Genomic DNA, 14,583 nt, shown 5'->3' with positions numbered 1-14,583 from the left:
GCTACAGTGCTAAGTACGTCACTTCTAAGAGAATTTCCAAGACTAATAAAGGAAAAGTTTTGGGCCCCAGAGGAATGAGTTTTCACTACTGGGCCAGCACTGTGGCTCAGTGGGTTAAAGCCACAGTCTGCAGCGCTGGCATCTCTTAAGGGCACCAGTTCAAGTCTCCACTGCTCCACTTCCAATCCAGCTCCATGCTAATGTGCACAGGAAGGCAGAGAAAGATGGCCCAAGTGCTTGGGTCCCCTACACCTACATGTGAGACCCGGAAGAGGCTCCTGGCTTCAGCCTGGCCCAGCTATAGCTGTTGTGGCCATTTGGGGGAGTGAACCAGCCTTTCAAATAAATAAATCACTCCTAAAACCCAAGACTCTCAAATCTTCTAATACTTAATGCTGTACTTTAGTTGTAATCAAATAAAACTACATAAACATGATAATGGAAAACAGAGTAAGAAAGAAGAAAGCCAAAACACAGCATATTAAAGATAATCAGATAATAATCTTAAGTCTTTTTTGTTTCAAATATGTCAAAACAAGTTAATGACTTTTAAAGATATTTATATCTTTTTTTAAAGGTTAAATTTAGGGGGCCTAATGCAGTACCCGCATCCCATGTTCAAGTTCTTTCTGTTCTGCTTCCAATCCAGTTCTCTGTTAGGGAAGACAGCGAGGATGGCTCAAGGGCTTGGGTCCCTTCCACCCACATGGGAGATACTGATGGACCTGGGTCCTAGCTCCTGCCTCTGGTCTGGCCCAGACCTAGCTGTTACAGCCATTTAGGAAGTAAACCAGCAGACTGAAGATCTCTCTTTCTCTCTCCCTGATTTTTAAATAAATAAATAAATCCTTAAAAAATAAATCAAAGTTTGGGGGCGGGCATTTAGTTCAGTGGTTAAGATCTCCATGTCCCACATCAGAAAGCTCTGGCTCCTGACTCCAGCTTCCCACTAAGGCATAACCTCGGAGGAAACTAACTAGGAAACTAACGTTGAGAAATTGGGTTCCTGACACCCATGTAATTATGAAACACAATTTGAATTCTTGCTGGCTCCCAACTTCAGTTTTGGCCCAGCCCTAGCCATCGTGAGCATCTGGAGAGTGAACCAACAGATGGGAGTGCTCTGTCTTCCAAATAAATAAATTTTTAAAAATAAAAGTTCACATAAAAAGAGTTCATCATATATATGTATATATATATACATATCTATCTCTGAAATTTAAATTTTTATATTATATGTAAAATCAAATTGGCTGAATTTTTCAAGAAACAAAGATGGCTTTCTTCTTGACATATTCAATACATTCCAGTTCCATTAACAGATACCAGTAGTCACCAGAAGTCAAAAAGTTTCTCTGGGACCGGTGCTGTGGCGTAGCAGGTAAAGCTGTGCCGGTTCCGGCTGCTCCACTTCCCATCCAGCTCTCTGCTATAGCCTGGGAAAGCAGTGGAAGATGACCTAAGTGCTTAGGCCCCTGCACCCATGGGGAGACCCAGAGAAGTTCCTGGCGCATCTCCAGCCGTTGCGGCCAACTGGGGAGTGAACCAGCGAATGGAAGACCTCTCTCTCTCTGCCTCTCCTTTTCTCTCTGTGTAACTCTGACTTTCAAGTAAATAAAATAAATCTTAAAAAAAAAAAAGGTTTCTCAACTTCAGAAATTTATACAACATTCTAACATGCATACCTGTAAAAGGTGCTAAACACTTGTTAACATAAAAACTGGAATTTCAATCAACAGAAAGTATCTCTGTCTTGATACCTGAAGCTTCACATAGACAATTCGCGTTAGCATTAGTGAAATCCGAGAATACAGCTCCAAGCTTCAAAATGAATGTACTACCCTAGAGGCTTAACAGTTTTAACTTACATGTTGTTCGGTCAAAAAGAAATATCCCACTGTGGCCATACAGGCACTTGGTGTGAACTGTAACTTTCACAAAGCATGTTCTATGATTTCTTGCATTAACAAACTCACTAGTTTAGATTACATACAAATCTATCATAATCTACACTGTTGGGAAAGATTCTGGTTATTTGGAAGTTCAAGACAAAATATTCCAACCCCTCAAAATTGCCAAGTATCAGGAAAAGTTCAAGTTACCTCAGAAACTCATATTCTAGGTTTTATGGCTCATATAATACAAAAAAAAAATGGTTCATGGAATTCATTTTGGTGCAAAAAACTCTGAAACCTATGCATATTTTTTCATAAACCATATTTTCCATGAACTTTCTGAAGACCCCTCAGAGATGTCAACAAACAATTCAACACTGTTCCTCAGTATCTAGTACAGAGTCTGGTTTATATTAATGGCTCAATAAATACTTGAGAAATGAATAAAATAATGAATGATGAAAAGGCATAGTTTTTTTTAAAAAGTCTCAACTCACAATACTCTCATTAAGCATCTTAATGCAACTGTAAAAGTAAAGGGATGCTAAAATTAACAACTGCCCTATTTACAAAATACATTCTAAAACCTCCATTTACAAATTTTCCAGTGCAAAAAGGAAAATCATGTGGTGGATTAAATTCGAGTCATTCAATAAATAAACTTCCATCTTCTGATAATGAAAACTCGGTGCTGGGGTGAGATGAAAGGAGGAAATGTCTGTCAGTGTATTCGGTATGTTTAATGGATGCCATAAATCAAGCCCTTTCCATGAATTTTCTAGAGCATATTCATGCCAATCTTTGAGCCTATTGTCACTTTCACACATGCTCACAGGAACAAAATGACAAAGAATGCTATGCCTGAACCACTGGATTCAGGGCACAAAACACTTGATTAACAATTGTCAAGACTCTGAATAGTAAATACCGACAGATATTTTCAAAATAAATTAATCCCACCGTTTCCTCATAATCGAATCCTTTATTTCTTTAAAAGATTCACCAGACTATCAGACTTCCAGAGCTTTTTTTTTTTTAATATGTGCCTACAGTCTCCTTGTACGAAATAACTGGGAACGAACAACCCATTTACCAATCGCTGATGAACACCGCCAAGCGTTTTCCAGACAAAAGAGCCTTAAGAGATTCCATGCGCACTTCTCCTTCCCCCAGAAATGCATGCTCTCCCAAATTTCATTTTATGTCGTATACCCAAAGTTAAATACAGCAAGTTGAAATTTCAGTCGAAAGCACTCCGGTGCCTTACTAGCTGTGTAACTGCTACATCTGGCGGCAGCACGCTTGCATGCAAGAAGCCAGCAAACTTAGAAAACAATTGTAACCGATCTGGAGCGTGACTGCAGTAACCTTTACGCAGCTATTTCCCACAAAACCCACAACCCTGTCAGAGAAGAACAGTAGCCTCCTTGCACCCGACAAGATAACACACGAGCACGCAGGAGGCGATGTCGAACGAGAGAAAGTTGCAACCATCTGGAGGGGGTGGTTTTAAAAGCCTGCCCACGAGTCAGTCTGCCGTTTGAATTGCTCTAGGGGGCCACGCAGGGGATCAAAGTGCGCTAGATAAATCCGGCGGCTCTACCCCCAAAGGGCAGCGACCCTGCAAGCGAGGGGCATCCTCCAGGTGCCGCCGGGTAGCGGAGCTCGCAGAGCGGGGACCGCCTCTATGGGAGGAGTGCGCCGGGGAAGGGGAGGGGGCTCCAGGATGAAGGCTCCAACCGGAGGGAAAACCCACCGGGGACAGGAGGCCAGGAGGTTAAGAGTGCCGAGTGTCCTAGCAAATGGAGCAGGAAGGGGGCTCGCGGCCGGGGGCAGGCTTCCCACCCTCGCAGGACCGGCTCGGAGGAACCCCAGGCGAGTCTCTGCGCCTCGCCCCGTCCCCACCAGCGCGCACCCCCTCGCCCGTCCCCTCCGCCACCCGCGAGCCGCCACCCACAGCCACAGCGCACTACCTCCCCTTGGCCCGGCGGCCTCGCGTCCACCTCGCCACCATCCCCCACCTCGGGGTCGGGCGGGGGAGACCCGGGGGGCGCGGGGGCCGCTGCGCGGGCGCAGAGGCCCGGGAGCGGGCGCGGGCGCGGTGGCGCTTACCTTCCCTGGGCCTCCCGGATGGCGGCGTGTGATTCAGCAGGGACCTGGCCGCCGCCGCCGAGCCCGGGGTTGGAGACGTGGAGAGCTGGGACCAAGATGGCGGCCCCTCCAAACTTCCACTGCTACTTTGGACACTCATCAAGCTACTTTCTGGGAACCCGACTCCCCCCCTGCGACGGCAGCGGCGGCAACGGCACCGGCACCCGCCTCCGTCATGGCGGGGGCCGCGCTGAGGGCGAGCGAGAGCGCGAGGGCAGGGAGGGGAGAGTCAAGGGGATGGGGGAGGAAACCGAGAGCAGGGGAGGTGGGGAGGGACGAGGTGAGGGAAGGAGAGGGGACGGGGAGGAGGGAAAGGGGGAGAAGCGAGGGAGCGGGCGGGCGCGCCGGAGAGGAGGCGGAGGGACGGAGCGCAGCGGCGGAGGCGTCGAGGGGGCGCCCGCCGGGGCCGGGGTCGGAGCGCGGGCGGAGCGCGGGCTGCGCCGGCTGAGGAGACTTCCGCGGGCGGAACCTGCCGGCACCTCTGCAGTGCGTCGGCCCCCGGCGTCGCCCGGCCGGCAGCGGCGGTGGCGGCGGCGGCGGCGGCGGCGGGCGGTGGGTGGCGGCTGAGGCGGCGGGGTAACCTCTGCATCAGTTACAGGCGGCGGCGGCGTCACGCGCCGCCTGTGCAAACACTATCGCGAGGCTCCTGCGCCTCCGGTAGCAGCGGCGGCGGCGGCGGCCGCAGCAGCGGGCATGGGGGAGGGCCCTGCCGGGGGCTGGGGGCGGGGGGTGAGGAGGGAGCTAGCGCGCGCGAGGGGAGGAGACGCGGGCGCCGGGCGGGTTGCAGCGCGGCGCGGGAGCCCGGGGTCGAGGGACTCGCGTGCGCGGGGGCAGCCTGCTCGCGGCGGCCGGAGGGAGGCGCGCCCCGCTCGCGCCCCCGCCGCGCCGCTCGGGCTCCCGCGCCGCTGCCACCTGCCTCCCCCTCTCCGCCTCGGCAGCGCGCCTGGCTCCAGACCCACACCCAGCCGGGGGAAGGAACGCTTCTGCTGCCTCTCGGCTGTCGCGTCTCGGGAGTTCGATGTGATGGTTTCTCAAAATGGAACTGAAAAGTTGCGAGTTGCTTCTTTCTCGCCCCTCAGCACGGCGAGGGGCGTGTGCGCCTCCACGTCTACAGAATGGGAGTAATTACCAAATAAAGGAGCCGAGGAGAAAAAGTGGGGAGGGGGTGCGGCGAGGGGAGTGGGAAAACCAAACTTTCTAATGTTTTCTGAAAAAGACAATGTTGAGTAAAGGAATTGAGAATCACCACCGGTGTTGTAGATCTATGTGCAGAATAGCAGTGCTTTGTTTTAAAACTGTAAGTGGAAAATCTAAACGGAAAATTTTGATCACTGAATTCACGTATTAGGAAAACTGTACAGGGTTCATCTTGTAGAAGAGGGTACGATTTCTAGAAATTTCCAACGTGTTTCCAGTGCCTCTGCTGAGCAGACTACAAAAATCCCAAAACAAATTACAGCATTTGCTATAATTTATAGATACAGTGTAGCTGTTTCCACGCCCATACACGTACACACACACACACACACACACACACCAGGGACTGGGTATCGCCTACAGGAAAGAGCAGCCTAACAGTTCAGGAAAAAATACAGCAAGGTTATTGCTCTTTTTGAAAACCAAATTGCATCGAACACGAAAAAAAGATTATGATGCAGAGCAACTGTATAGACGTGAGGAAATGACATGATTACCAGGGGGACGAAAATGCCACTTCTATTTTTTATTTTTATGACTTGGCATTTCTCATAGTTAATGTTTTGTTCAGATAAACTCACACTAGAATAGAGCCTTGGTTGTCAGCCTCAGAAATAATTTTAGTTTTCTTGTGCTTTAGATACTCCAGTGAGTTTTTGGCGTGTTTCACTTTTCAAACTTAACAGGGAGCTCCCACAACTTTATTGAGGTATAATTGACGTACAGTAAGCCGCACATGTTTATGATTTGGTACACTGATGGGTATGCATGCCTGAAACCACCCCTGCAAGAATACATCTTTACCCTCCAAGGTTTAAGGTTTATCCTACCCCTTTGTGGTTCCTTCTTGGGTCTACCTCTACTCCCACCCCACCCCTATAGATCTGTTTCCTGTCACTAGAGAGTAGTTGGCTTTTTCTAGAATTTTAGGTAGGTGAAAGCATACGGTCTATACTCTTGTCTGGCTTCTTTCATTGCATGATGACTCTGAGACTTGTCTGCACTGTTGCATGGATCAGTAGCACCTGTTTGTTGCTGAGTAGTAGTAGTCCATTGTGAGAACACACCACACTTTGTTGGCGCAACTGTTGATGGACACTCGCACTTTCCACGTTTGGGCCATTATGAGTAATGCTGTCGTGAGCATGTCTTGTGCAACTCTTTGTGTGGACACGGGCTTCTCTTTTGCTTAGGCACTTACCATTAGATTTGTATACCAAAGTTCATGCACTCTAACGCCATGTAGATAAATACATGCTCTTACTGTATTTTTGGGTATCCACTTAGCAGATTGTGGTGAAAAGAGCGTAAGACAGGAAGGAAGTTGAGACCTAAGTGTTAGTCTCAGCAGGTTATCATCCTTGATTTCAGTTTCCTCGTCTGTGAAAAGGAGGTTAGTCACTGCCTGATCTCTTATGCTGCTAGCCGTTCCCAGACTACAAGGGCCTCGAGTCCTCTTCAGGATGGTAAACCAAGCCCAAGCAAAGAGGTTTGGAAACCATAGGTTGTCTTCCTCCCAACTTGCTCCAGAGCTTCAAGTTACCTTTATCCCAACCTACGTTCATTTTAAGCAGACTGAGGATCACAGTATATGCATAGTCAAATTACTCTATATGGTTTTGTTGTCAGAGCGGCCTAAGAGGGACAATTGAACATTCATTTCCTGCTTTCTTGTACCTTACAATGAAGGAAGCACACACCAACCTACAAAGAGGCCTCTATCAGCAAAAGGGAGCCAATTAAACAAACTGTCACTTGGCCTGAAAATGGAATGCTGTTTCATCAGTTTTAAACTGTTTAGAGACACAGACAGCTAGCTCCCATCTGCTGGTTCACTTCTCAGATGCCCACAATGGCATGCCCAGGGCTGGACAGGAAAGCTGGGAGCCAGGAACAAAATCCAGGTCTCCCACACTGGGGGCAGGAATCCAATTACTTGAGTCATTATCCACTGCCCTAGGGTCTACACCAGCAGGAAGCCATAGTCAGGAGACAGAGCTGGGCATGGCAACCAGGCACTCCAATGTGGGACCCAGGAGTCTCAACCAATAACTGTTCAGATAAACACCCATCCCTATGTCATCATTTTTTAATACAGACAAAAGAATACCAAAAAGGAAGACAGTTTCACACTATAGTGAGTGAAAAAGTGGGTGTGACTCCAAATCATTTGTAACTGTGTATAAGAAATAAGTTGAAGGATATACCCCAAAAAGTCAGTGGTTAGCCTTGGTTTGTAAGATTGGGTAGTTAGGGCTATTTCCTTTATGCTTTTCTGAATTATGTACAATGAATCATGTGTTACTTTTTATACTCAGGGAAAGTTCAATAAAGACTTTTTAAGACATTTAAATATGAAAGGGCCTCTGGACACATTATGCAAATGATTATAGAAAATTATTATGTCAAAAGCATGACTTTTAAATGGTAAACAGAAGCTCCTGTACAGCGTGCACACTTGCTAGCACATAGGCATCTGAAAATGTCTGATGGAGCAACAGGATGGCCAGAGTGATAGACTGCACAACAGGAAAAAGATGTATCCACCACTTGCTTGCAGAGTTGGTTTCAGGCACATCTATGCATCACAACTCATCAAATCACCTGAAGGAAAGAAGTCAGGAGAGTGCAGATCCCGACAGAGGGACACCTGCAATTCTGTGGTGAAGGAGAAATCTCAAGAGCCAGGAAAAAAAAAATCATCGGAAGGGGTTTTTTGGCAGCCTTCTTGGGAAAATGTTCCCAGAGGGAAAGTCAACTTGAGAACACAGGTGTGAACTGAGCAAGCAAAACAAAGCAGCAAAAACTGCTTTGAAAGAATCTGGAAGAATGCAAGGAGAGTTCTGTGGATCAAATGCTCCGTGAGGATGGGGGCTTGAGCTTCCAGGACGCTGCCTGGCTCTGTCAGGGTGTTTGGATGGAGTGAATGAGTGATAAACAACAATGGGCTGGGATAGAGGGGAGGGAGCAATGCAGGAGCGGTGTTCCAGGGTCTCCCTATGGACGGTTTATAGGCACAAGGAGGAGATCTGAGGTCTGATATACGGTATGACAGAAATTTACAGCTACACTTAGTAGACTTGTTTCTACTTAATACCACAGAAAACATACTTACAAAACACCTAATATCACAAACGCATTTGCTCCTCTTAATATTTGATTCCTTCTAAAGTCAAAGAAAAGTTTATTGCCCAAGCCACCTGGGTCCATTTCCCCCAAATCAACCACATTGAGCCTAGAGCCTAAGTGAGGTGTCCTTTCTCATTACTCCCAAACAAGGAGTACTGAAGCCGGTCCATCCTGCCTTGGGAGCAGTTGTGTCTTTCACTTCCCAACTCAGTGTTCAGTGCAGCCACAAATGTAGCTTGCAGTCAGCCTTGAGATGAGTATTTCCACCCCGTGAATGGGCAAAAGTTACAAATCAGGGCTCTCTCCCACCGCTCAGAGCCAGTTATTAAGCAAACATTCACCGGCACAGCACTGCTCCTGTAGTACAGGTACCATTGCTCTGCTGCCCTTGGTCCTCCGTGCCCCTCTCCCTGCTGAAGGTCTAGGAGGGGCAGGGACTGTGGCTGTCATATGTACAGCTGTGTCTCCAACCCCTAGCACCTGCCTGGCATATGGTTGGTGATACATATTTGTTGAGCCAGTCAATTACCCACAGAGCTGATTAACCAGCATGTGAGCCCCAGTGCTAACTTGTTTAGAAACACCTGGGTTAGCCATCGAGCAAAGGAGGAAAGGGCAGAAGCTCCCCTACTCCACCCTCACCACACTCGTCCCTCACTGGCGGATGTGTGTGATTTGGTAAAGTTCACTTACTTTGTCAGGATTTCCAGATGAAATATAAATTTTGTCTGGATCATACTTTTACTAAAAATGATTTGTTGTCTATCTGAAATTCAAATTTAACTAAGTACCCTGTATGCTAGCTTGCTAAATCTAGCAACAGTATCCCTTTTGATCTAAGAGAAGAAATAGTTCATTTGATAGTAAAGTTGCAGATACTAAGCCCTGGGAATTCCATCCAAAGACTAGATCCTAAAGCAGTTCTTATTCATGTGCACCAAGAGATAAGAACAAGAATGTCCACAGTACAACTGCTTGTCATAGCCAGAAACTGGAGGAGCCGGTGCTGTGGCATGGAAGGTAGAGCCTCTGCCTCCAGTGCCGGGATCCCCTGTGAGCGCCTTTTTGAATGCCGACTGCTCCACTTTGATCCAGCTCTCTGCAATGGCCTGGAAAAGCAGTAGAAGGTGGCCCAAGTCCTTGGGCCCCTGCATCTGTGTGGGAGATCCGGAAGAAGCTCCTGGCTCCTGGCTTTGGATTGGCGCAGCTCCGGCCATTGCGGCCAACTGGGGAGTGAACCAGCGGATGGAAGACCTCTCTCTCTCTCCCTCTCTCTCTCTCTCTCTATCTCTCTCTGCCTCTCTGTAGCTCTGTCTTCAAATAAATAAATAATCTTAAAAAAAAAAAACCTGGAAATCACTCAGTATCCATCGACAAGAGAAGGAGTGAGATACCACACAATAATTAAAACACACAGATAATACTAATTAAAAGAATAAGCTACAGAAGGATAAAGTCAGTTTGATTACATTTAAAAATACTCAAAAACATTAAAATCAAGTAATGTATAATTCAGGGATGTATATGTGGTTAAGTTAGAAAGAAAAAAATGGAAATGAAAAGTCAAAAGCAGAGTAGTTAACCTCTGTCAGGGAAAGGGGTGGATGTGATCAGAGGAACTGCAAAAGTATTGCTAAATGCACTGCTCAGTTGGGTGAGGGTACAGAGAGAGATTTGCTTCATCCTTTCTGTTTAAACTGCTTATAGGTATTAGATCTACTCTTCCATGTACAAAATATTACATTACAAAACTCACATTGACATTTAATTCCCAATGTAATGGTGTCAAGAGGTGGTGGAGACTTAAGAGGCATTTGGGCCACGAGGGACCTGCCCTCATGAAGGGGTTAATGTAGTTCCCTCCAGAGTGGGTTAGTTATCCCAAGGTCAGCTTGTCATAAAGTAGGCCTGGCACCTCCCTGAGTCTCGCCAGTGAGCTTCTCTTCTGCACACACATGCTTGATTTGCCACCTTTCCACCAAGCACAGAGCAGCATGAGGCCCTCGCCAGGCGTGCAGTAGATGCCAGTGCAATGCTCTTGGACCTCCAGAACTGTGAGCCTAAATAAATAAGTAGCTTTTCTTTTTAAATTACCATGTCTCAGGTAGCTTGTTATAGCAGCAGAAAACAAGCTTAGGCAGATGTCAGTATAGCTCCCTCTACCCAGAAGCGTCCTTAGACTTTGATTCCCTTCTTTGTACAGATGTATGCACACAGATCGGCACACCTGAAGTTGCCTATCCAGGGGTACTGTTGTGTCATGGCACAGTGGGCTAAGCAGCCCTGCATCCCGTATCAGCATGTCTGGTTTGTTTCCCGGCTCCTCCACTTCTGATCCAGCCTTCTGCTAAGAGGAGGAGGCAGCAGATGACGGCCCCAGTGTTCCGGCCTCTGCTCACTCACATGGGAGACCTGGATGGAGTTCCAGGCTTCTGGCTTCAGCCTGGCCCAACCCTGGCTGTTGTGGGCATTTAAGGAGTGAACCAGAGGATGCAAGATCTCTGCCTCTCTGTTTCTGTCTCTATAGCTCTGCCTTGCAAGTAAATAAATAAAAATATTAACATTGAAGGGAATAATAAGAGGAATATAGCCCTATTGGATGTTAAATTTATTTTTTAAAAATGCCATCTAGGGGCTGGTGCTGTGGCGTAGCGGGTTAACACCCTGGCCTGAAGCACCAGCATCCCATATGGGCGCTGGTTCTAGTCCCAGATGCTCCACTTCTGATCTAGCTCTCTGCTATGGCCTGGGAAAGCAGTGGGAGATGGCCCAAGTCCTTGGACCCCTGTGCTCATGTGGGAGACCGGAAGAAGCTTCTGGCTCCTGGCTTCGGATCAGCCCAACTCTGGCCATTATGGCCATCTGGAGAGTGAACCAGCAGATCTCTCTCTCTCTCTCTCTGCTTCTCATTCTCTCTCTGTGTAACTCTGACTTTCAAGTAAATAAATAAATCTTAAAAAAAAAAAAAATGCCATCTAGGGGCCAGCGCTGTGGTGCAGCGGGTTAAAGCCCTAGCCTGCATCACCGGCATTCCATATGGGCGCTGGTTCTAGTCTCAGCTGCTCCTCTTCTGATCCAGCTCTCTGCTATGGCCTGGGAAAGCAGTAGAAGATGGCCCAAGTCCTTGGACCCCTGCACCCACATGGGAGACCCAGAAGAAGCTCCTGGCTCCTGGCTTCGGATCGGTGCAGCTCCAGCCGTTGCGGCCATCTGGGGAGTGTATCAGAAGATAGAAGACATCTCTCTCTGTATCTCTCTCTGTAACTCTGTCTTTCAAATAAATAAAATAATTCTTTAAAAAAAAATGCTAGCCGGTGCCTCAGCTCAATAGGCTAATCCTCCGCCTGTGGCACCAGCACCCCAGGTTCTAGTCCCAGTCAGGGTGCTGGATTCTGTCCCGGTTGCTCCTCTTCCAGTCCAGCTCTCTGCTGTGGCCTGGGAGTGCAGTGGAGGATGGCCCAAGTGCTTGGGCCCTGCACCTGCATGGGAGACCAGGAGAAGCACCTGGCTCCTGCCTTCAGATCAGCATGGTGCACCAGCTGCAGCGGCCATTGGAGGGTGAACCAACGGTAAAAAGGAAGACCTTTCTCTCTGTCTCTCTCTCTCTCACTGTCCACTCTGTCAAAAATTAAAAAAAATGCCATCTCAACATATCACCTTAACCAGCTTTTTGATTAGACAAATCACCCTGGATTATGAAGTTCTCTCATTTTATTAGGCTTGTTCTACCTGCAGTGTACAATTTTGAAAGCCACTGCTTCAGCCGGCGCCGTGGCTCAATAGGCTAATCCTCCACCTTGCGGCGCCGGCACACCGGGTTCTAGTCCCGGTTGGGGCGCCGGATTCTGTCCCGGGCGCCCCTCTTCCAGGCCAGCTCTCTGCTGTGGCCAGGGAGTGCAGTGGAGGATGGCCCAGGTGCTTGGGCCCTGCACCCCATGGGAGACCAGGAAAAGCACCTGGCTCCTGGCTCCTGCCAGGATCAGCGCGGTGCGCCGGCTGCAGCGGCGGCCATTGGAGGGTGAACCAACGGCAAAAGGAAGACCTTTCTCTCTCTGTCTCTCTCTCTCACTGTCCACTCTGCCTGTCAAAAAAAAAAAAAAAAAAAAAAGAAAGCCACTGCTTCAAGGTTTTGGTTTCCACATCCCTGCAGAGAGAGTTCCAGGGTCTTCTGCACAATAGGCTAGGTTACACTTCCTCTGCTCTTTCCAGCAATGTTACCTCCTTCAGGTTTATGGATCCATTTGAAAAAAACAAAACAAAACAAAACAAAGCCGGCGCCGTGGCTCACTAGGCTAATCCTCCGCCTAGCGGCGCCGGCACACCGGGTTCTAGTCCCGGTCGGGGCGCCGGATTCTGTCCCGGTTGCCCCTCTTCCAGGCCAGCCCTCTGCTGTGGCCAGGGAGTGCAGTGGAGGATGGCCCAGGTGCTTGGGCCCTGCACCCCATGGGAGACCAGGAAAAGCACCTGGCTCCTGGCTCCTGCCATCGGATCAGCGCGGTGCGCCGGCCGCAGCGCGCCGGCCGCGGCGGCCATTGGAGGGTGAACCAACGGCAAAGGAAGACCTTTCTCTCTGTCTCTCTCTCTCACTGTCCACTCTGCCTGTCAAAGAAAAAAAAAAAAAAAAAACACAACGTTTTGGTTCATGAATCTAAAAAAAAAAAAAAAAAAAAAAAAAAAAAAACCTGGAATTACAAGATTCCCAAAACTGATTCATTTTGCCTAAGGTTAAAAAATTGTAACCATAATATCCCCTCCCTAAACTGCACCAGAAACTATCCTTCAAGGACATGAGCATTATGTTTACAAAACAAAGTACAACAAGCAAACAGTTCTCAGCAGATTTTAAATCCAGAGCACACCTCTTAAAAAAGCAGGCGACCTTGAAAAGTAATTAAGAAAGCATATAAAACCAAATGTAATCTGGTGACACACTTTACTCATCCTAAGGTTTACTGATTAAAGCAAAATATAAATTCATCACATTAGAGGGAAAAATAAAAATCTCTGAAATCTTACACTGGACTTTATTTTTGCTACATGAATTTTTTTGTAGGCAAAGAAATGAATGTTTCCTTCATAAAAAAATCATTCTTGATTTTTGACAATATCTTTTTAAAGTTGTTTTATTTTTATTAATATAAAGAGAACAGATTTCATGTGTTTCATGTAATTGTAAGAAAATAACCATACTTCCCTCCCCTTCTCCCATTCTCCCTTTCTCAATCCTCTTTTTTTTCCTTGATTTTTGCAGTAACATACTTAAAATTTACTTTATAATCACAAGCTCAATGCATCACTAACCATAATGTTCAACAAGTAATAAGTAGAAACACCACTGTTCCACCGGAATATAGACAAGGACAAGAACCATAAATAATAATCAGATCATAAGATGTCTGTTTCAGGGGCCAGTGCTGTGGCGTAGCAGGTAAAGCTGCCTCCTGCAGTGTGGGCATCCCATATGGGCACCAGTTGGAGACCTAGCTGCTCCACTTCTGATCCAGCTCTCTGCTATGACCTGGGAAAGCAGCAGAAGATGGCCCAAGTCTTTGGGCCCCTGCACCTACATGGGAGACCTGGAGGAAGCTCCTGGCTCCTGGCTTTGGATGGGCACAGCTACAGCCGTTGTGGCCAATTGGGAAGTGAACCAGCAGATGGGAGACCTCTCTTTCTCTCTCTGCCTCTCTTTCTCTTACTGTGTAACTCTGACTTTCAAATAAGAAATCTTTTTTAATTTTTTTTTATTTATTATTTTTTTTGACAGGCAGAGTGGGCAGTGAGAGAGAGAGACAGAGAGAAAGGTCTTCCTTTTCCGTTGGTTCACCCCACAATGGCCGCTGCGGCCAGCATGCTGCGGCCTGCACACCAGGTGCTTCTGGTCTCCCATGTGGGTGCAGGGCCCAAGCACTTGGGCCATCCTCCACTGCACTCCCTGGCCACAGCAGAGAGCTGGACTGGAAGAGGAGCAACCAGGACAGAATCCAGCGCCCCAACCAGGACTAGAACCCGATGTGCTGGTGCCACAGGCGGAGGATTAGCCTATTGAGCCACGGGTGCTGGCCAGTAAATCTTTTTTTAAAAATGTCAGTTTCATTCTTATATTTTTTTTGTATTTTATATTAACTACCATGTATCAGAGAAGACATGATATTCATCTTTTGAGGACTGGTTTATTTCACTAAATGTAACACTAAGTATATATATATATATA

The 14,583-nt window shown here is 47.6% G+C and overlaps 1 protein-coding gene across 2 annotated transcripts in view; it reads right to left on the bottom strand.

The window, feature by feature from the left end:
* TLK1 (tousled like kinase 1) overlaps nucleotides 1–4,673 on the bottom strand; it is a 151,846-nt gene extending 147,173 nt beyond the window's left edge. The window contains exon 1 of one of the 2 annotated variants that reach the window (XM_002712279.5): nucleotides 4,008–4,673. In XM_002712279.5, the coding sequence (XP_002712325.1) occupies nucleotides 4,008–4,146 (139 nt within the window). In that variant the 5' untranslated portion in view covers nucleotides 4,147–4,673. The remainder of the gene's footprint in view (nucleotides 1–4,007) is intronic. The other variant, XM_070070706.1, reaches the window with a different exon arrangement.
* Between the last annotated feature and the right edge of the window lie 9,910 nt (nucleotides 4,674–14,583).

Source organism: Oryctolagus cuniculus, chromosome 3 (assembly GCF_964237555.1).
Source record: "Oryctolagus cuniculus chromosome 3, mOryCun1.1, whole genome shotgun sequence".
In the NCBI taxonomy this organism is placed as follows: Eukaryota; Metazoa; Chordata; class Mammalia; order Lagomorpha; family Leporidae; genus Oryctolagus; species Oryctolagus cuniculus.
Note: the sequence above shows the minus strand (reverse complement) of the source record. Positions and strands in the feature narration are given on the sequence as shown.